This window comes from Sinohyriopsis cumingii, chromosome 6, assembly GCF_028554795.1.
Source record: "Sinohyriopsis cumingii isolate HCF-2022 chromosome 6, ASM2855479v2, whole genome shotgun sequence".
In the NCBI taxonomy this organism is placed as follows: domain Eukaryota; kingdom Metazoa; phylum Mollusca; class Bivalvia; order Unionida; family Unionidae; genus Sinohyriopsis; species Sinohyriopsis cumingii.
This window is the reverse complement of record NC_142966.1, coordinates 160,898,341-160,923,085: the sequence shown is the minus strand read 5'-3', so window position 1 is coordinate 160,923,085 and position 24,745 is coordinate 160,898,341. Positions and strand designations below refer to the sequence as shown.

The window sequence follows — 24,745 nt, the reverse complement described above, 5'->3', positions numbered from 1 at the left end:
ATAGCGGATATCACCATCTACAAACCGCGATGGTAAGAAAGACGAAATAGTCTCAGATTGTCTCATCACTCTAACTCTTATGACCTCTTTTACTCAGATGCAGGTTGTCAATGATAATTCCATGTAAAAGATCACGCTTGCTCCCAGCCCGAACCGAAACAAAATTCTCAGTCTTTAGAAGTTGATGGTAATGGAAGTTCAACTGATAGTTTCGAAGTCTAACAAATATGAAAGTAGTTATTAGTTCAAAGTCAGATCAAATGATGCGTTCTACCATTTTATATGACAGTAAGTCCGTTAAACAAGGCAGACACTGCCAATCTGCTACACATGCAAAGAAACAAACGTTCAGTACGATACTTAAAAACAATGAAAGAGGGTGCAAGAAAAAGAGAAAAAATAACATAGAGGCAACAGCTGCATGGCCCGATAAAGATATAATAACTGAAACACGAGGGAAAAAACAGGCCATTCAATATTTGCACCTGGGCTCCTAACTGATAGCGACACTAGATCCGTAGCAGCCAAATACAATATCTGTACAAGCAAAGTTCCACCCTGAGAAATTTAGTTGTTTCCATGACCTAATCTTTTGGTAAGTGGAGGAAATGCGATTTTTGCACCTACTGGACTCACGTGATTTATTGCTCAAAGCTGCGAACTATAGAAAAATGGCCTATTTAGGAGTAGGTGCTGTCTCCTGGATGAATAATTGATATAACAACACTTGTTTTGTCCTTTAAATATGTTCCTGTGTTCATATAATTACTATTGAAATTCACCAGTTTAGAAGTTATGTGCAAATAATGATATTATATATGTTTCATAGTTTCTTCATGGATTTAGTCTTCTGAGTCAACGCAGACATACTTGGTTGTTTAAAGCAATATTATATTAACCTCCCTCTAAAACTGATGACTTTAAACTTGCATTATGCTAAGCAGAAAATAAACTTAAGTATTTTCATCACTAGAAATATAGTGTTAGATAACTGAGAAATTATCCTCAACAATCAAGAGCAACAAATATGTGCCTTGGCCAGTATATTTGTGAATTATTTAGAACAGTTTAATTCGTTAGTCTAACGAGATTATGACATGCAGGTCTACTGAATTGTGCACTTTGAAGAAAGAAATCATTTTTGTATCCATATTATTACACTTTGTTTAAACGTCTGTTTAATTTGACGTTCTCTTTCAAAACATTAAAGAATCCGACCCTCCAAAGTCAAGACACATAAAACAATATATGCCCTTTTCATCATTTCCCTTTGAAACCTATGTTCTCTTTTCTATTCGAATCTCGCTCAATATTTGAACTTTTGTTACATGAATCTCTAAAATCGAAAGTATTCTGTTTTTCTCTTGTTATAATGATCATATTCTGCTCTACGCTAACATTTCTTGGACCGTCCATTATTACTACCATAGCCATAGTAAGAAGCCATCCAATATCCGTCAAAAACATATAAAATTGCAAATCAAAATTATTAACGAAATCAGTAACTGTATATTTTTCAGAAATTATTAACTGATGTCTAAAAAGCTATGGTGTATAAATAATTAAATTACTTTGTTAAATATGCACGAAACAAAGCAGAGTTTAAACTAGTTAGTTATCCATTTCATTAGATCGATATTAACAGATATGTCAAGTAACATTTACATTATAACCATGGACTTTACGAATATGTAAAATAGGCACATAAATGTTAAAAAAATGTCCTGTGTACTGTCGTTAGATGAACAGAGACGTAACTGACCATGCATAATTCCTCTTAAAAGATAATAAAATAGATCACAAATCCGTGAATGTGATGGATAGATATTATAATACAGAAAAACGTGCATCTAATGAATACACTCAGATGGGTTCAATTTTCGTTTGCATATTAAATTGTGTTATATGAATACTAATCAGAAAGGGATATTATTGTTTACGTACTTGTAGGAAATAACGGTAAATTTCTGGCATTTTCATGGGGTTGAACATTGAGAGACATATAATACAATAATGTTCTTCCAACATTCAAGGTATTTGTGACCTTTAAACATTACAAAATGGTGACATTACTTTAGACTACTGCAGTCTCTTGAATAGTATGGTTTTTGTAATTCCGCAGTAGAATAAGGCGAATTGTGTGTTCTGTACAATTCGTTTTCATAGTGTGATTATCTCGTATATCCCCAATTATATAAACATGTCCTAAATGGTGACTCAGCATTTTACTTTTATGGCTTGATAATGTCAAATATTTTGATTTTTTAAAATGCTTAATATAATTGCCGGATATGAAATCCGATTACATGGCTAAACATGTGTACTGTCATGTCTGATATAAGATTAAATATCATCGTACTCATCTAGATCCAGAGATGTTAAGAACGTCGTAAGGCAGAAAGAACATCGCTTTCTAGCGAGGCTCACTATCCATAAGCAGATCTATGAAGCAGTTAAGAAGAATGTCACAAACATATTTCATGCAGCAAATTTGGCACACTTTAGTACTAAATTCTCCGAAAGTTTCAGCTGCAGAGATCTCTACTAGGATAAGAACAAGCTAATGTTATGGAATATATATACATAATTTTTCCGACCTTTCATCGATGTGATGTTCCAGACCTGTTTGCGTGTTTATTCCGTTACAAAGTTCAATCGATTACAAAAGGTTTGATGGAATGATCTCAATTTATTTGTAGTCACCATATAGTAGTGTAAAAAATTTCAACGACAACCTTTAACCAAACCGTCTCTATGTATTTGATGCATGCAATTGTGACGAAGAGTTCCCCAAAGTCATGTGAACTCGACGAGACTCTGACATCACTGCTTCCTGAGTGCTTAGATTTATTGTTGACATCACTAACCGAGGTTATCAATTCTCATCCGGATAACACTCATCAGCTTTCACAACTGCGATTGTAAGCCTCTATTGAAGAACCCTACGTTTAACAATACCTAATAATAAAAGGATGTCTTATCCGAATTTTTATTTCATCGGAATTCCGATAGTCCTTTTAGAAATGTACAGTCTTGGCATGGTCTCGTATTGTACTGAAACTACATTTCCTTGAGTAGTCAACGAAATTCGCTCTGCCTCGGGTAGTAGATAGATTACAGTTCTCTACATCCTTGACTAGTCTGCAGCATTTGACACAATATACCAAAATATTTTACCTCAATATCCCCATCATGTATTTGATATTGTGTCCGTGATAGGAAAACATTCCAGTCCAGTTGATCAACGCTTTATTGTTGCACATGTCTCTCTTCTCCACCCCATTTGCTTCATTCTATAAATTAAGCCGCTCTCAGGTGTAATAGATCAACATCTGTTTTCTCTCACCTATAGTACGCTGATAGCTCTCAAATATCGAAATCTAGATGACCAACATATGTTGACGCTACCATCCAATGTGTAGAGGGCTGCATTTCCGATATGAATGACATGTAACAAGCTGCTGATGAATGGTCATATAACTGAAACTATCCTGATCGGCATGGGTTGACTTTCTTATTCACATTCTTTATCTCAAACAATATGTATTGGCAATACCAGAATAATATTTACATATAAAATACGAAACCTAGGTGTCACTCACTAATTAAAACAACATATGCGATACTACAAATGTGGAACTCAGACGTGTCAACTCCGATCGCAATTTTCTTTCGCTTGAGGCCACTAAAACGCCCGTGTGATTCTTAGTACTTTCAAGGCTGCATTATTGTAATTAAATTTTATCTGGTTCGTCTTAGTATCTACTACAGAAACTTCAAAAGGTTCAAAACACGGCTACACAGATAAACCGTAGGGTACGAATAACTTATCACGACTCCACCCTTGCCTTTAGCTTAAAATGACTACCGGTCGTTCCAGAATCGAACACAAAATCTATACACTATCGGACCTCGTCCATGTGTACATCCTATCAAGAACGAACATACTGTAAATGAAAGTTTTGCTTAAATTTTGAACACCAACTTATATATTTGAGTTATAAGATCAAGATGAGGAATATGTTAAATTGACAGACATTTAAAACAAATGACAATTTAGGATTTAAAAATTTCAAACAAGTTAAATGACTGAGAACATAATAATAGTGTTGTTGTGGTAACACGATATGTCTTGATTCTAAAGTATAAACGATTACATGATAGTTATCTTTGATTAGCCAATGCAAATGCACATCTCGAGATTTAAAGCCACTGAAAAGTTTCATGCCTTCACAATGAATATTTTCGTTGTCTCAGAATTACTTATATGGTGCTAACTAAAGCATTCTCCTCAAATCAGCTTTAGGCACCAATAATAAAAACAACAACATTATAACATAATAATATGTTGAAAGACTAAGTGTGCAAAAAGAAAAGCTTAGAGAAAGTACTTTCACATCCAGAGTAAAATGGTTAGATAAGGGCACAAAACCAACTAGAAGCGCTTGTCATTTATAGAATATAAGTTATGTCGATACTACAATTACAAATCAATTAAAGATGGAGATGAAAACATTACAAGTCAGTTTAGAATTATGTGAGATGTTAAAGAGCATTATAGTACTCTATGTAATGAGGAAAAACAGGTAGCATATATAGACTAGACGTCCTTATAAAACAACTTTACAATTCAAAGGTTTAGCCAAGAGCAACCTTTAACCTGGGCTGAAAAATTACCCAAACAGAAGTACCTGATCTTCCGAAAAGCAAAACTGTCAAATGTACAAGATCAGATATCTTACAGCTGAATTTATCAAAGTCTTTTGGATAAAATTTGAGAATTTATCGCTGGAACAAGATATGAATCTTAATAAACTGGATCATTCTCAATTGTTTTGAAACGAGGTATTATCACTTGCATACTCAAGGAGGATAAACCAAAAACAGCACCCGAGGAAATGGAGTTTAATTAATGTATTTAATATTGTATACACATTAGTATCATGTGGTATTGCCTCAAGAATAAAAGGTAGTATTGAATAAAGCAATATCTCACGATTAAATTAGTTTTTTGATTGGACTATATATTGCAAAAATACAACGATCTTGTATGCAAATTATAGAGGAATCACAATTTTCGAGTATGTTATCGTTACTCGATTTTGAACAAGCATTTTAAATTTCTTACTTTCATTAATGTTGGATCAAGTATTTTGCTAAAACGTTTTATTGTATTATCCAATTTGCAGCTTTACCAACTGGCATTCTTTCAGAGTTTTTCAAAATCTCCAAAGGATGTAGACAGGTCGATCAAATATGCCTATATCTCTTATTAGTATTTGAAGACATATTGTCTATAATATTAAAGAATAATACAATTATAAAAGCTAGCAAGCTAAGGGAAATGCTAAATAACCGTCACAATTTGGAGGTCATACCCCTTTTCAATCTTGTTAGTTCCTTTGAATTTCTGAAAGTCTCTTTGGACGTATTAAACTTCATTGCAATACTTTTTCAGGACTGCCACTTCACTTTGCCGAAAAAGAGAGGTTTGGATAGAAAGTAAAACGTAAACTGCTGAAACATTTTATACAACAGGTTACAATTACATTCCGTGACTGAATTTAGATCACTGGGCATCAGGTTTGGAAGGATTTGAATAAATTTATAAAGATTAATTTTGAAAATAAAATATAAATGGTTATAAATTGTTTACAGATTACAAAAAGCGCTCCAAAACAACAATTTGTTAAATAATAGTTTTGAAACCATAAATTATTCAAAAGATTAATTGTGTGTTCATTCCGTCACCAAATCGTCTGGATAATGTAATAGGTGAATTAAATGAGTTCATTTTCACTTTTATTTGAAAGTCAAAATTGCACAAAGTACTAAGGGACGTTATGCATGATACATTTTCCAAAGGTGGCTTAGCAACGATTTACATTGATACATTTATGCTAGCTTTGAAAATATCATGGATTCCTATGTCTGTTCCATCAAAACAATCTTTGTCAATTTGTTGGAGTATGACATATGTGAGATTAAATAACTGTTCCTTGTAGAAGATGCAAATGTAATGCCATTATACATAAAAATCTCAACAATACAATATTTTAGAGCGTAATGTTTCATTGGCGTTGCATATGTTAATATAGAAAATATACCTCGGTCAGGAGAAGATCCTATGAATTTAATTTTATGGATGAACGTACTTATAAGGGGGAATAAAGTACAATTCTTGTATTAGGAATGGTTTGAATATTTATATTGGTGGTACGCTTTCAGGGAAATATTACTGAATTTGATATTTGTTTTAAATCTACATATAGTCTCAGCATAATTTTCCTTAGTTTTCAATGTTTAATGCAGAGTTTAAAGTAAAAGGTTATAGTTATTTGTAACGTCAGATCATTTATCTATTTCCGATCGTATTCATAATAATACATTTGTAAAGATCTCAAAAACATTCCCAAACGGATATTAAACGAACTAGTGAAAAATAATGGAATGACAGTTTCAATTTGAATATGGATGTGTGGCCTAAGATGTGGTAAAGTTTTACATTTAGAAGAGACGCAAAATTAGAATGGTTTCTGTTTTATAAAGCTCCGAATAAACTTTGAGGTATTTAAAACTGCACTGATATCGTATCAATACATATAGATCGGTACAAATTTATATGATAATTTATTTTTGGTTTAAGACCTATTATTCTGCAATTAATGTGAGACCATATGATGCCAGACACCTTTCGTAAAACACCAAAACATGAACAAACGCATTTTAAAGATCGAGCTTTTCAAAGCATATTGCGCGGGCTCCGAGTGGCCGAGTGGTCTATAGTGGCCGAGTGGTCTAAAACGCTTTCCGTTACCGATCTCAGCCATCTCACCTCTGTCTGCGTGGGTTCGAGTCTCGGATTCAGCTAATGTGGGTATGTGAGAAAGCTTGCCAGTAGCTTTTCGTGTGTCGATGGTTCTTTCCGGGGTTATCCCGGGTTCGTACTCCACCATTAATACTTTCCGCCATGCATAGCTTATGGTGTGCTGTAAAATGGCGTTAAACCGTAGAACAACAAAGGATATTGCAAGATGTTGAACATACAGACTTGTATAAACAATACACTATTTTGTATGGTACACTATACATGGTTTTATACATATTTTGTGACAAGGATTTACAAATGTATCGCTGTTTATAACACAAATAATTGTGAACGTTATAATACGTTGATATTAATTTAAACAAAGAGTTCTAATCTACAAATAAAAGAGTGGCTTTGGAAAATGGACAAAACATTGATGGAAAAGCAGGTACGTGAAAAACAACACTACAAGTGTGTTCAAAGGTTTCTTTGGAACTCAAGACTGAAACAATCATTGAAATACTGGACTGTTTAAATTTAAATTACAGTGTGAAACATATGCAGTCATATACTACTACGCATGCCAAAACCTAACGAGAATTGCATATATTGATGAAAGTATTAAAATCGTAAGAATACATGTGATCGCATTACGTTCAAACACATATCTGCAAACCTGTTTCCTCTCCATCTCCAACCCAGGATTCTTATGCAGAATAATTATGTGCAAGTAAGGAATACTACAAATCTGTTTTGAAAAACTACGTTATTGGAACCATGTATTCCGCCATTCGCTCCATGCAACGCGCCTTCTTCTGCAACACTACCATACAGAACAATAACTCTTACGAATAGATTTTCCCACATTCTAATAAAGTCCCGATGTTATGCATCAGTCAAATATATAAACAACCCTTGACAAACATCTGGTCTTCCATCCTGGTTTGAAAACCAACCATTTCTTTAGTCACACATGTCAAATTGACATACAACGTATATATGAAACTTTAAAGAGAGAACAAAAACGGGTACGTTTTCATGATTTCGTCAAGGGAAATGACACGTGAATAATTGAAATAAGTTACACATTAAATTCATTTTCATCCTGTTTTAGTATAAACCTGTGTATGATGTACGCTGTTAAAGGTTAATTGTTGGATACATCTTTTTGCATTCATGCAGAGCAACTTGCGTAACTAGGATATTCAGATAAAGCTATATCTTTCCGAAACTTAGCGGAAATAACGAGTTTGATACGGCGAATGGATATGACGATGACTTTCCTTTTCCCAACTCGGAACAAAGCATTTATGGGATTTTGTATCTATTACATATCATTTTTCTCTTTCGAATACTTTCTCAATTCACATTACGTTAGGAATATTAGGCTGCTAACTCGAAAATCTAGACCCAATAAAATAATACAATTCGTCTTTCCTAGTCCATATCAATAGATACAGGGTAATAACTCTTGCCCATTACATTACCTGGATGCCAAAAGGTGTCGCCAATGTTTAGCCGAGCGAGATACTAACGAGGCTGCTCGCATGGCAGGGTGGTTGGAAGGGTTATTAAGTAATCTGATTGTGTAACTAGTCTCAGAGAAATATACAATTTACAAAATTTGCTTTGTACTTCGAATGCATTGTCCAAATACATTCCTAACGTAATTTGTTTCGGTAAGTATTATCGGAGAAACATAATTACCTGAAACGTTGCTTTTCATACACATATTCTTTCAAATTGTACAATGAATACCTTTGCACAAATGAACAAGGTATTTAGTGTTTTATGAAAGATTTGTACAACCCTCTGAGCAATATCCATATGACGTACATAACAGGAGCTAGGTCTTGATTTATACTGCAAAATTGTGTCACCGGTCTGTTTCAAATGCTCTTATGGCTATGTACCTGAAAGCCTTTTATTATGTTGGACAACAAATTATGAAACATAACAGTAGTTTGATATTTCAGTCACAGATGAATGAAACGTTCCATACATATCAAATATAATAGGTTTCGGGCCAGAAAACGATCATTTTTACATTTCACCTTCATTGTTTCTGCCATCTAACAGCGACGAAATGTTAATGTATCGAACAATAGTACGTATTATTTGTATTTATCATCTACATTATGTCAAAACAAAATTGAAAAAACATTTTTTTTTCTTCTAAATCCGATATAGCCTGAACAAAATAAATAGTTATCACCAATCCATCTTTAATATAAATCCTGTACATATGATAGAAGTCTGGTCAGAGTAAATGCTTTTAAATATCAAGGAGCATCTACCTTGCTTATACTTCATCACCGTGCTTATCAAACTGTCATAACATGGAAATCTGCATTGAAATCAATTGACCATATGAAGAAAAAAAAATCGTGATATTTGTAACTGTATCTTAGCAAAGTGCCCAGCTGTTCGCCTTTCGGAAAGGTGGCCACTCCACCAGATTGCTAGAACTTTTTACAGCATTTAGGAAGATATATTTAATTTCTTAATTTATATATGAATTAGTAACTTATGTATATGGAATATGGTGTTAGTATATTTTAATTTGCATGTGTTATTTATATCCCATAGGACTGATCCCTGAATATAAGTTTCTCTGCACTGAACAATATTATAAATTTGTGTCGATCTGTTTTGTAGTAAAACAGCACTTTAAGACCTTCAGTTTTTCAGTAGAACTATTTTATTATAATGATTGTACTATTTATAATTTAGTGCTATGTAAAACAGGCCTGGAAATACTTTCTTGGTAATCTTTGTTACATTTAATATAAGGGAGGAGGAATTCTGTGTACAGTATGATGAAATAAATAATTATTTTTCGGTTACTGTGTAATTGTTTAATTTAATAATAAATTTCATTTTTGACTGGAAGTTAGCTAGTTGTGTCGTTTCGCAGGGCTATACAAGCTTTAAAATTGCATTACCTGTTTATTTTCTGCTGAAGTCCACATGACCTCGTTCGCAAACAGAATTACCTCGAGTTTACCGAGTTTCTCTTGATATGTTTACCTATACATATACTATTATATGTTCACCCACATTCACTGAATGAAACAATTAGTATTTTCATTAGGAACTTGAATCTTCTTAATTTTATATAAAATATGAATAGGAAAAAATTGTTATAATTCTTCCTTTAAAAAAGGTGTTCCTTCTGAACATCCATATGTAGGGATAAGCGACTTTAAAAACATAATGTTTATCATAGGTTAAGCTCTGAATTATCAATATCCTCCAGATTTAAAAAAATTGTATATGGTGTAGGTTTAATTTATTTAGAAAAGAGGGATCCAGCAATGGACTCTTTGTTGCATTGAACCCAAACATTTACTTTAGGAATATCGTTGCAAATAGAAACGAAACTTAAACGTTTGTTTTTATGTGGTCCACTACTGAAATACATCGCTATTGTCCAGATTAGAATTTTATATATGGTATTTTGACCTTTGAAGTTTCTTAAATAGTAGTGGTCCAGAAATGGTCTTAGATATACATGATTTTAATGTTTTTTTTACAAGTGTTATAGAGATCCAACACTAGCACATACTTCTTACGTATATTAGTCTAAGTTACTTATCGATGTCACGCACTTGTTTATCAAAGTACCAGTATCATACATAGCTATTAGTTGCACTTTCGTTTGCACTGAAAATATTACTTACCTCTTTTGCAATTGTCACCCACCCATCCAGTCTGGCATCCATGTAAGCAGTGTCCGTCCAATGTAGAGCAACTGCTATTGCCGTATAAACAATTACCACATGTTTCATTGCAGTTATAACTGTATTTTCCTGTGTCACAGACTGATGAAAGAAACAAATGTTAATTACGCCATTTTTGCAGTCTCAACCTCGAATTATATCATTATTTTGTATCAAAAACAGAGTGCACACGAAGACAAAAAACAATAAGTCCACAAGAATGTAATAGTCACGTGCATTTGATAACTTGTTTCACCAGACTGGCTGGTGTTGATTATTGTATCAACTGGCATGTTTAAATGTATTAGGAAATAAGATCCGTTTTTAGGATTCCTTCATTCCGAGAATGTATATCTTTGTATACGGGCAGTATGTTTAATAATGCAAATTCTACATATCAGATCAAGTTTTTGATCGTGCATAAACATTTCATTACAGGTTACAATTGCAGTCCATGACTGAATTTACATCACTGGACATTCATTCCGTCACTAAATCCTCTGGATAATGTAATAGGTGAATTAAATGAGTTCATTTTAATTTTTATATGACAGTGAATTGTTCGCAACGTTCACAGAACCATTATGCATAACACATTTTCTAATGGTGGCTTGGCAATGATAGACATTTATAAAGTTCTATTAGGTTTGAAAATTTTATTGTTTTGTATGTCTCTTCTATCAAACAAATGTTTGTCAATTTGCTGGAGTATGATATATGTGAGATTAAATGACTGTTCCTTTCAGTAAATAAAAATGTATTGCCATTATAAAAACAAAAACCCAACAAAACATGTTTTCGAGCGTGATGTTTTATTGGCGTGTCATATGTTAACAGAGAAAATATACCTCGGTCAGGAAAAGATCTTATGAAAACAAATTTATGGATGAACGCTGTTATAAGAGTGAACAAACTACAATTAGTCTATTAGGAATGGCTTGAACATAACGTAATCTATATTGGTGATACACTTTCAGGGAGGTATTACTGACTTTGATTTTGTCAAAGCTAGGAATGACACTTTCAGTTTGAATATGGATATGTGGCCTAACATATTTGGTAAAGTTTTACAATTAGAAGAGACTCAAAATTAGAATTATTTTATCTTTATGAAGCCCCGAATATACGTTGAGGCGTTTAAAACTGCACTGTTTCAAGTATCGCGTTAATTTAAAACAATCAGTACATTCAGATAGATAAACGTGTATATGATAATTGATTTTTGGCTGAGCACGTATTATTCTGCAATTTATTTGAGGCAGTAAGATGCCAGACACCTTTCGTAAAACACCAAAACATGAACAAAGGCATTTTGAAAGAGCTTTTCAAATCATATTGCAAGATGAAAAGGCAGGTAGGTGATAACCAACACTACAAGTGTGTTCAAAGGTTTATTTGGAAGACCAAGACTGAAACAATCATTGAAATACTTGACTGTTTAAATCCAAATCACAATTACTAAAAAGTATCACAGAACCTAACGAGAACTGAATAGTTTGAAGAAAAGTATTAAAATGTTAAGAATAATTGTGAGAGCATTACGTTCAAACACATATATGTGCAAATCTGTTTCCTCTCCATCTCCATGCCAGAATTCTTTTACTGATAAGAGAACACATCCAGCCAGTCACAGACACTCATGACACGCTTCTCAGACATTATGCAGTTTTTCTTAAGATGCAACACTTTTTCAATGGAATACTTATGGGGAAGAAAGGAATATTTATTATCTTGTTGATGACTATTATGAAGCTATAAATCTGTTTTGAAAAACTACGCTCTTCGAACCATCTGTTCTCTGTTTTGCTATTCAATCCATGCAACACGCCTTCTTCTCCAACATTACCATACAGAATAATACAACATAAGAAAAGAGTTTCTCACATTAGGATATAGTCCCGAGGTTAGGCATATGTCAAATATCTATAAAGCCCTTGACAAACGTCCCTTCTTCCATCCTATTTTGTAACCCAACCATTTCGTAAGCCACACCTGTCAACTTGACAGAAAATGTGTTCATGAAACTTTGATGAGAGAATATAAACGCACAGAGAAGATACATGCAAAGATGGAACAGGAAAACTATTGTTAATATGAAGTGAATCTGTATACTAAATCTTCATTATTCATAACCACTGAGAATTTCACTAAAATTCCTAGCCCCACTTCACGGTACCCTCCTTCTCAATCTGGCGCTCTATGTCTCTAATGTTTACACGTCTCTTTACCTTTATTATGCTTTATTTAAGACCAGTGTAAAAATTTAGATTTCATATTGCACATGACTAAAATAATCATCTTCTTAATAAGATCATCTTTTTCTTGCTGTTGAGAGTGTTTTCCCTAGTAGGAAAACGAAAATAATAAAATACTTTACAGCTTCTGAACGTACAGTAAGAGTTTTAATCAAAACAAACAATTAGTAACAGCTTTTAGGATGGATGTACACTTTGATAAGTTTTTTTAGAAAGGTTTTCACCTGGCATTAAATCAAGCAGCAATCTACAGTAATAACATCGTTGACTGCGAAATTGAGCTTATAAATATTTATTGGGGGTTACGTATATGCATATTAATGCGTTAAGCCTTCTGAAATATGTTTCGCCTTTCTTGAGAACTTGGTATGTATGACAAGTAAAATATAATATCTACCTGGACTATATATAGGAATTCGCGGACCAAATAAATGAACATATCTCACTGGTGTATTGCACACATCTCTTTACCTTTGTTGTTGTTGTTTCTATGTTTAACGACATTTTTCAACACACGATAGGCTATACATGGCGACCAATATTAATGGTGAAAGAAGAACCTGGGAAAAACCCTTCAAAGAAACAACGACCCACTAGAAGCTACTGGCAAGCTTTCTCACATGCCCAAATTGTCTGAATCCGAGATACGAACCGGACCAGACAGAGGCGAGATGGCAGTGATCCGTAACGAACAGCGCTTTAGCCCACTCGGCCAAACGTGGCCCCTGTTTACCTTTAGAATGATTAGTCTGAGACTGGACTAAAAATGAAGATATGTATATTACAGGAGACTCGGGGAAAATCATTTCTTCCAGGCTTGCATTTGATATCACAATGAGTGTTCACGTAAGCATTCAGTTTACAAAGTAATGTAAAATGCGTGCGCTCATGAGAAAATTTCGAATAGACACAAAATTCTGACATAACACATTGACTTTATGGTGGACAAGAGAACTAAACAAAATTTAGATATATTTCAAACGAGACTGAGTTCACGTAGGATCTTCATTTCGTTAATGAACATATATTAGTTACTTTTAGCTCGTAAACATCCATTAGCCATGTATACATTATACATATACAAGCTTTACACTTTAAATTCCCTTTCATCCTGTTTAATTACCTGTATATGAAACACACTTTTAATGTTAATTGTTGGATACATCTTTTTGCATTTAAGCAGAGTGACTTGCGTAACTGGGATATAAAGACTAAGCTATATATTTCCGAAACCTATCGGAAATAACGAGTTTGATACGGCGTATAAGTTTGTAAAGAATTTTCCTTTGCCCAACTCGGAACAAAGCACATATGGTATTTTGTATCTATTACATATCACCTTTCTCTTTCTAATACTTTCTAAAATCACTTTAGGTTAAGAATATTAGGCTGCTAACTCGCAAATCTAGAACCAATAATAGAATAAAATTGGTCTTTCATAGCCTATATCAATATATACAGGATAATACTTCTTGCCCATTACATTACCTGGATACCAAAAGGTGTCGTAAATGTTTAGCCGAGCGAGATACTAACGAAGATGCTCGCATGGCGGGGTTGTTGGAAGGCTTATTCAGTAATTAGATTGTGTAACTAGTCTCGGAGAATTCTTATTTTGTATACAGCATTTGCTTTCTCCTTCGAATACATTCTCCACTCATACTCCTAACGCAATTTGATTTTGTAAGTATTATCGGAGAGAAATAATAACTGAAAATTTGTTTTCATTCACATATTCTTTCTAATTGTGCTATGAATTCGTTGCAAAAATGAACACGGTATCTGGTGTTTTATGAAAATTTGTACAACCCTCTGAGCAATATCCATATGACGTAAATAACAGGAACTAGATCTATATTTATGCCGTGAAATTTGGTCACCGGTCTGTTTCAATTGCTGTTATGGTTTGTATTGAGTTGGAGAACAAATTATGAAACATAGTAGATGATTTAAACTTCAGTCACAGTAAACGATCAATTTTCCATTTCGTTATTCATTTTTCTCTCATCTAACAGTGAAGAATAGTTAATGTATATAACAATTGTACAAAATACGTATTATTTGTATTTATCATCAGCATTATGTCAAAACAAAATCGGGAAAACATTGTTTTCTGCATCTGATAGGACCTGAATAAAATATTTGTTATCAGCAGTCCTTCTTTAATTAAATCCTTTAATTAGTTTAGAAGTCTGGTTATAATTATTGGTTTTAACTATCCAGATGCATCTACCTTGCTTATACTTCATCATCGTGCTTATCTGGCTGTCATAATATGGAAAGCGGCATTGAAATCAATTCACCATGTGAGAACATTTTCATTATGGTTGCAACTGTATCATAGAAAAGTGCCAGCTGTTAGGTGTTCGCCTTTCGGAAAGGCGGCCACTCCACCAGATTGCTTGATATGTTCACAGCATTTCAGAACAAATACTTAATTTCATAATTTATTTATGAATTACTAGCTCATATACATGGAAATATAGTCTTTGTACATTTTAGTTTTGTATATATTATTTATATCGCATTTAACTGATTCCAGAATATTACTTTCTATGCACTGAACATTATTATAAGATTTTTGTCGATCTGTTCTGTAGTAAAACAGCACTTTAAGACCTTCTTTTTAGTGGGAGTTTCATTTTAATAACTGCACTAATTATAATTGTGGTATATAAAATAGGTCTGGAAATACTTTCTCAGTAACCTTTGTTACATTTAATATAAGGGAGGAGGAATTCTGTGTACAATATGATGAAATAAATTAGTATTTACCAGTTGCGGTGTAATAGTTTAATTTAATAATAAATCACATTTTTGATTGGACGTTAGACAACTTTGTCGTTTCGCGGGGCTATACAAGCTTTAAAATTGCATTACATGTTGATTTTCTGTTGATGTCTACATGACCTCGTTGGCAAACTGGATTACGTGATGTTTACCGAGTTTCTTGATATGTTGAACTATACATATACTATTATATGTTCAACCACATTCACTGAATGAAACAATTAGTATTTTCTTTAGGAACTTGAATACGTCTTAATTTTCTATAAAATATGAATATAACAAAATTAGTATAATTCTTTCTTTAAAAGAAAAGGTATTTCTTCGGAACATCCACATGTAAAGATATGCGACTGAAAAATTAAAAAATGTTTATCATTGGTTAAGTTCTGAATTTTCATTATCGTCCAGTTTGAAAAATGTATATGGTGTAGGTTTATTTTATTTAGATAAGAGGGATCAAAAATGGTCTCGGTGTTGCTTTGAACCAAGACTGGTACTGAAACATGTCGCTATTGGCCAGATTAGAATTTTATATATGATATGTTGACCTTGGGAATTTCTTAAATAGTAGTGGTCCAGAAATGGTCTTAGATTTACAAGATTTCAAATGTTTCTTTGCAAACGTTTAACAGGTTCAACACTAGCACATACTTCTTACTTATAATAGTCAAAGTTTCTTATTGATGTCATGCGCTTGTTTATCATTGTTACAGTATTATATATAGCGTTTGGTGGCACTTACGTTTGCACTGAACATATTGCTTACCTCTTTTGCAATTGTCACCCACCCATCCAGTCTGGCATCCATGGAAGCAGTGTCCGTCCAATGTAGAGCAACTGCTATTGCCGTATAAACAATTACCACATGTTTCGTTGCAGTTATAACTGTATTTTCCTGTGTCACAGACTGATGAAAAAAACGAATGTTAATTACGCTATTTTCGCAGTCTTAACCTCGAATTTTATCTTTATTTTATATTAAAAATAGAAACAGAAAAAGCTGACAGAGAGCACACCCGGAAATGAACAATAAGTCCACAAGAACGTAAAGGTCACGTGTATTTGATAAATTGTTTCACCAGACTAACTGGTGTTGATTATTGTATCAACTGGCATGTTTGAAGTTATTAGGAAATACGATCCGTCCTTATGATTCCTTCATTCCGAGAATATATATCTTTGTATATGGGCAGTATGTTTAATAATGTAAATTCTACATATCAGATCAAGCTTTTGATCGTGCATAAGCATTTCATAACAGGTTACAATTACAGTCAATGACTGAATTTACATCACTGGGAACCAGGTCTTGATGGATTTCGATAAATATATAAGGATTAATGTTGAAATTAAAATATAAATGATTATAGATTGTGTAAACATTACAAAAAGGGCTCCAGAGCAACAATGTTTAAAAATGACAGTTCTGAAAACCTTAATTATTCAAAAGCGTAATTGTGTGTTCATTTCACCAAATCGTCTGGATAACGTAATAGGTGAATTAAATGAGTTCATGTTCACTTTTATATGACAGTCAAATGTGTAAAAGTTCAAAGAGCCGTTATGTATGACACAGTCTCAACCTAGATTTATATCATTACTTTGTATTAAAAATAGAAACAGAACAATCTGAGAGGCCACCAATAAATTAAGAAAAGTCCACTATAATTTAATGGTTACGTATATTTGACTAATTGTTTCATCAGACTTGCTGGTGTTGATTATTTTATCCACTGGCATGTTTGAAGTTATTAAGAAATATAATCGGTCCTGGTGATTCCTTCATTCCGTGAATATATATCTTTATTAAATGTGCCTTTTGACGCCAAAAACGGGTAATATTAAAATCATTGCCGACTGACATTGTCCAAAAAAAAATTGACCGAGTGTATCTCAAGAAATAAAAAACAGAAATTAATGGTCGCATATTTTTCAGACCGTTCATGACAAGACCAGCTGGAAATAAATTATTTTATCCACTGGCATTATACAGTTATTAATAAAAAAACTGTGATCGGTCGTGGTGCTTACCGTAGTAATCGTGACTTTTAAATAACATCTAGGGGCAGTACATAATGTTGCTGAGTAGAAAGGTTGCATGTAGACTTTTTTGATCGTGCTTTCAATTGTTTTGAAAATAGTTCATACCTTTTTCGCAACCATCACCCTGATATCCAGCTTCACACCCACCAGTGCAGTGTCCGTCTACTTTGGAACAATTTTCATTGCCGACTAAGCATTTGCCACATGTTTCATTGCATCCATAGCCATATTTTCCCGTGTCACAGTCTGAAGAAAGAAACAAACGCGTCATACGTTTTGTGCAATCATCACCTTGCCATCCAGCTTTACATCCACCAGTGCAGGTTTCGTTTTGTTTAATGCAACTCTCATTGCCGTCAAAAGAATTGCCACGTTTTACTGCACGCGTTGCCATATTTCCCCGTCCACGAAGAAAGAAACTAACTTGTCTATCACAAATAGCTGTTGGGGACAATATTATTTTATCCGAAAATATTTCATACCTCTTTTTCAAACAGCACCCTGCCATATACCTCTTTTGCAACGAGCCTTATCTTCACCAGTGCAATTCCCGTCTGTTTTGAAGCGGTTGTCACTGCTTGTAAAACCATTGCCACAAAGTGATTATCAAGAATAACACCATTCTGGCTCATATTCGGATAGATAACTCATTATTTGTGTACTGAACTTGAACATGATTTTAGCGGGTGTGTGAAACAGGAATGCACATCCAAAATTAACATCTTTATTATTTTGTCTTATACAGTTTCACATTTGCAAATTCGTATATCTATATATTATAGTTTCAACTCAGTGTATGCACTGTCCGAGTTAAATATATTATATTTTCATTTGTTCTCAATTGTTATGTATATGTGATATATATTGTGTGCTTACCTTTCCTCAATGTATCTTAAACGTATGTATGTGTGTAATTTGTAACTGACCTTTGTCCAAATTCTTTTACTAGAGTTATTGCACAAAGAGCTCATGAGAATGATATTGATCAGAAACAAATTATCCCTTTAGCTGACGCATTTATTGGTCCGGCTCTTGATGAGGTCACGTTTGCGCCTCGCATTGATCATTCAAGAAGTATTCTTCACAATCATCATCTTTTTTCTACTCATTTTCTTTATTCTAATCAGGGTGAAAAGCGAAAATCTACCTTTGCCGAGCAGGTGAAAGATCCTGAGGTGTCCTGTTTCTTTCAGAAGGCTATTAGCGAAACTGAAGATTACCTGTTTGTTTTTTTGTTACATGTGGTCCTTATGAAAAATGAGAAAATGGAAACCACCTGTGGTACCAACTGGTAACGAAAGTTCAATTGAGATATCCACGTGTTGTTCCTAAGTGCATAGACAGGAAATTCCTAGTCTATCTCATGAAATTCCTTGGAATGGGCATTTAAGAACCAATACGATTTATCACGACATCTTGAATCGTTTTACTGGTCAAGAATTAAAAGAAGTGTTTGTAAACATTTTATATCTATTCACACTTGTAAAATGATAGAAAACCCAATCAAAAGTTACTTAATGGTCATCTGGAAACTATGCCTGCATTTGACGAACCATTTAGCAGAATAATGGTAGGCTGTGTTAGTCATTTATCGGAGCCCAGTTGCAAATTGAAATTAAGTTATGACAGAAATAAAAAAGTGGTAAAGTTCTCACTCTCTTCTGCATGCATTAAAATCCTCCTCTTCTGGCTAATTGTTTTGGTCCTTATAACGTTAGGATGAAAATCGTGTAAGTGACTGAAATGTATTAGTACTCTTTAGATGTTAATATGTTAACAGAGTATGTTGATAAGGATAATCATGTTAATCATACAGTCAACTGAGCTGTATCTGACCCAAACAGGGCGGATTTCAGCCATAAAAGGAAATTCGACTGCAGTGATGCTGGTGTAACTAATCGTCACAATTCAGAAATATTAAACAGACTGGACAAGGAACTTTCATATCTGTAGCTAAAAGAAAGAGTAAACTAAAATAGATATTAGTGAAAAAGATGACTTGTTGTCGGAGTTTTGAACACGAACAAATACAATCTACCTTGGACGTTGAAGCTGTAGATTTTGCATCAAAGAAACAGCATTCATCCAAAATGATCCCTCTCAAGCAGAAACGTTTGAAAAGGTGTTCAATATCTGCTGGAGAATGATTTCAATACTCCAATCCAAACTGACTGGATTTCGAAACGTATTCTTGTGTCAAAACCAGACAGTAGCTTCTGCATGTGTACTGACTAAACAAGGTGAACAAGTGGTTACTACAGATTCCTTTCAATTGCTAAGAATGGTTGGCTGTATGGATACAATTCTGTTAAACTCCACAAACAGAATGGGCGAATGAAATTTCGTCATTCGTAACGCCAGATGGAGTTTAGCATAAAGTAATGCGTTTTGGGGCAAAAGGTTCGCCTTGTACATGTCAACATTTAGTGAACATGATTACATTTGTTCTAGATAACCGTGACGCTTACATCGATGGTATCATCATATCATTATACGTTACTTTGCCAATTTCCTGAGCAAATTAATGTATATGTATCGTTGATTGTCATTGCGGATTAAAGCTTATCATGAACTTTTTTCCTCAGTTTAAATGGTGCATCTAAAATATAGCAATGTATCTTGTTCTGCATCACATCGTCCCTCTTAGTTGTAGTTTCACGCATAATGAATTGTGATATTGCAATAATGGTAATGTGAAACCTTATTTTTGGCTGATACAACTATTTTTTAGTCATACGTATATTTAATAATTAAACCATCATATGTATATAATCACATGATAAACACTCTCACTTTTGAAGCCTAGACATAACCTCACAATGACATATTCCACCACCTAATAGCGACATGTATGCTACACATTCTTTCCAAACTTCTATAAGATGCTTCAGAATTTAACCTTGTTTTTATTTCGATTGTAGTCACTTGTACGCAATATAATTAAATTTAAGATATCAATACATTTAATATTTAATAGATTATTTATAGCCTTTTCGTTTAAAAAAACCACAAAACAAGGAAAATGAAATTTTGTGTCTTTAAAACTAAAAATGGCTGAATAATTGAACTAGTTTGTTAGAGAACATAATTTAAGTGCATGTAGGTTGCTGTTGCCTTTTATAGCAGAAATAAGATACACTGTTTAAAAATATCACTCTAATTTATTTAAATCAGTACACCTGCCTTGGTTGCAATGAATTCCTTTCCATCCTGGATCACATCCGTTAGGACAACTTCCATCCGTTTTGTTACATGGCTGGCCATGGACACATTTTCCACATGTATTGTTACAAAACTCAGTAAACCCCGAAAATACACCGTCGGTACACTCTGGAGTTTTGTCAAATATAAAATATTACATTTTTAATAAATAAAACTTAGCTAAAATTAAAATATGATAAAATTAAATAAATTCTGCATTTTTCTTCACCAGATTAAAGAATGGTATCATTGCTTTGTCAGAATAATGTGCATATGAAGTTATAACTAAACATGAGATGTTTTATTATTAAGAGGATGAGCAGCAAACATGCATCAATTATCATTAAGACAAATATACATGTGGAGGAGGACTTGACACAGAATAAATAGTATTTACTTTAACATGCATCTAAGACGCATTGAGTATAATGATATTACTCACTCACCTGGCATAATAAGAGTGTCATACATGAAGTTTAAATGTTTTGACCCAATAACAGAATATGTATGCAAATATGAACAAATGCTGAGATTTGGTTTCGCTTTTGCATGCATGTGATAAATATGTTTTACATATGAAATGCGTCTATTTAATATGCTACATACTTAGAACTCAGCAAAACACACCACTAATTTCGGATTTCTTCTCTGTTAATCAATTTACCCATGCTTAAAATTTCTTCAGTCATTGGATATTTTCAATGTAATTAGGTTGATAGATTTATAAAAATTAGATATTATCAAAGCATATCGTCGTTATTTCAAATAGTTATTTAGAGCTCTTAACAGAGGGGATATATTTGTATGTTTTTTCAACTTTCAACAAAATTAGATAAGCAGTATTGTCCATGAATATAATTATCAATCTTATGAATATTGTGATGCATATTAATCAAGTACTTCAATCAAAACAAGCACAAATTTGGACAACGGTTCTGACGAATCTCTCGTTGAGGAAGAGAACTAAATATATTAGTAGATGCGCTACTAAAAATATTGTTCCACAACTCAAATGGCTACGTGTTAATTAGTAATTATTCTGCCATTGTTATTGTTTTTAAACGTTATATTATTATATCTGATTTGGTATTCTTTTTGGACCTCTTAAAGAGTAAAAATATAATAAACAACTTACCACCATCAACAATAACTTCGCATATGGTCAATATATTGCTGCGCCTCACCAAAGAGACGAAACGGGCAACGGTGTTATTAGGTTTACAAACATGTATCTTATTATCTAATGAGACCACCGTTAATTGTTGGCTGTACGTCCACGACCTTGACGTATTACCAAGATACAAATTAAAGCCAGAAAGTTGATCCTCCCCTAAAAGAAAAGCAAGTAAAATATAAATATTTACTTTCATAAAGCATCACATCTTAACAAACAAATACAGTATAATAGAGCCTTTATAAGTCAATAATGTTCCGGAATTTTTGTGCAAGCTTCTTCAACTCGAACACCAAAACATGATCTGCGTTTTTTTAGAAAATTTTATATACTCTAAATGTACATGAATGTTATATTAGGCACAAAGTTTTAATCATATTAAATTAGGTGCGGATCACTGCATGACAAATTTTATATTAACGCCGAGTTCCTCGTTAACCGAGATTAGGGTGAGTCTCTTTAGAGGATTGCGCATAGAAAATTATACGAGTAATTTGTCCGATTAATCATTTAAAAAGATACTAATAATGTTTTGGCTACCTTCAATGAACGTGGGTGAATTTCGTTGCAATATTAAAGATCTGAACAACAATTTTTCCTTGTATTAGCTTTATTCTTTTTGATTCAGTTTTATTGTATAGCTCTGGACAGAAAGGCTAGGCTTGGAGAGTTTGGAACAACAATTATTTTGTTTATATTATACTACTTAGGATACTTAATATAGCCATGTCTTCCATTTCTGATAGATACAGAATTTTTGAGCGATGCTCAAAACAGGATATATGTCTCTTTTCTAACATATGAATATTCATTGTATATTGCCGATTGGTGTAGTCACAGTTTGTGTTTTGAAAGCACTCCCATAAGAACCTGTTTGCGCTCATTATTCATTGACATTGAAATCACTTTCTCTTTCCCATGGCCCAATTGAACAGTGCCAGACCTTAAAAGATATGCACTGTTCAGGGCAGTTTCATGACCAACTATTAACCTTCTTTATATTGGCTGACGATAAAGCTGGAGAAGTTTTCGTAGCCTCTAAAATGAACATTTCCAGAAACTACCATCGCACTGAAATAAATATTCTGAGTTCGTTCACTGTCAAATTTAGGAAACCCAACTTCAAAGACTATACTCTACTCACCACTGCGTATACATGTTCTTTATATACCAAAGTCCCATAGTAGTAGTAAATCTAAGAACCATAAGACAACAGATGGTCGACTAGATCATTACCCTGGAACGGATTGTTTGGTAAAACTTGTTCATCTTGATCTCAGTGTGATTAATGTCATGTTGTACAATCATCATTCCTTCTAAATTAATCAGACAGCAATGTGGACATTACTTAATGGAGCGTAAAACAATAGTTTTATTTTAAGAATAAAAAAAGTCATTTCTCTATGAGGCACCCAATAGATTGTGATCCTAATTCATTAATGAAATAAAATCAAATTGGATCGATCTAGGGACCGTTTAATATTATCGGAGTTCGCCATTGATTTATATAATGCAATTACATTTGCGTTCTAGACGTGAATCAGGTCAAATGAATTCTTTTTTATGCCTGGGAGGAGAACATAATAATCCTGCTGTAGTGCAAATGAATTGACCTACTAGTATTGCTCATCACCAGCTGCCACCTGAAAGCGCAGTAAATTATACTCCATATGGCCTGCCTAATCTATCTCAGTCTACATAAACATTGACAAGAGACTATGAGTAAGTGGATGCCTTAGAAGTAGAACATTCAGTAGGGAAAACTTGCTTTGGCAGTGAACAAAACCAGAATCACGATCGAAATTTCCCTTTAAAATATACAAGTCAAGAAACCCCAAGACATGCATCTCTTTCGCGGTTCCTTACCATCTCTATCCACCAGACTTACAATACATACTTCGGAAACATTGAACAGAAGAGAAGAGACACTTTGATCTTCTATTTTTCAAACTCACATTGGGCTGGAAACAAAAATGTGTGGTTGGTCGCAAAAAACATTGTACACTGACACGCAGCCAGAGGTTGCTGTTAGTCGGGGACTCTGACAAGTGTATGTCACCGCGTGTACAAAAATGGGATGTGTAGCCAATACAAAACACCTCACTTGCGGTGTTATTGATAATTCATGAATCAGATGCAGTATTGATTATTCCGCGTCCTTCTTAATTGATATGGCTGGGGATTATATTTATATTGCTGTAGGATCAGTTGCCGTTCATCAACTTACGCTCATAATTGCGTCAATGATTGTCTACGTTGATATTACTGACGGTCTGTTTATTATCTAAGGATAATCGTAGTAAGTCGCACAACCCACCCCATCCATAATTTTCGCAATTATATTTAAAAGTTCAATGCAGTAAACATAGTCTGTTTTAGGTAGATTTAAAAACAGCATTTAACCAAGCGTTTTTTCCCCTCCTATAATATTCAGACGTCTATTGCAGGTTTTTATAACCCTCCTCTGGACTGAATGGTGGTTTATGTGGTCAGAGGGTGCATTGGACACTAACGATGAATTTTGTCTCACATCGCCAGTCGATATTATATTCAGGTAAAGAGGTGTAATACTCTTCTAGTCTTATTCCCACCGACATCCCCTGATCCAAATGTAACTATGTGTAGAAGTGTTTACTCAAAGTTTATTTTAGATTATGAATTATTTCAGTGGTCGGTTGTACACTGCCTTGCACGTCATTCAACCTTCATATAAATGAATCAAGCCGTGTCTCCATAACTGTTATTTTATGCG

The 24,745-nt window shown here is 33.7% G+C and overlaps 1 protein-coding gene across 6 annotated transcripts in view; it reads right to left on the bottom strand.

Annotated features, from left to right (window-relative positions):
* LOC149798401 (receptor-type tyrosine-protein phosphatase alpha-like) overlaps window positions 1-24,745 on the bottom strand; it is a 611,129-nt gene that overhangs the window by 184,887 nt on the left and 401,497 nt on the right. For 4 of the 6 annotated variants that reach the window (XM_089963598.1, XM_089963597.1, XM_089963599.1 and 1 more), the window contains 2 exons: window positions 16,342-16,482; window positions 10,492-10,632 (listed from right to left, as the gene is read on the bottom strand). In XM_089963598.1, coding sequence (XP_089819724.1) covers window positions 10,492-10,632; window positions 16,342-16,482 — 282 coding nt within the window. Of the gene's footprint in view, window positions 1-10,491; window positions 10,633-16,341; window positions 16,483-17,723; window positions 17,865-20,801; window positions 20,949-21,954; window positions 22,150-24,745 lie in introns of all 6 variants that reach the window. The other 2 variants (XM_089963603.1, XM_089963602.1) reach the window with 1 other exon arrangement.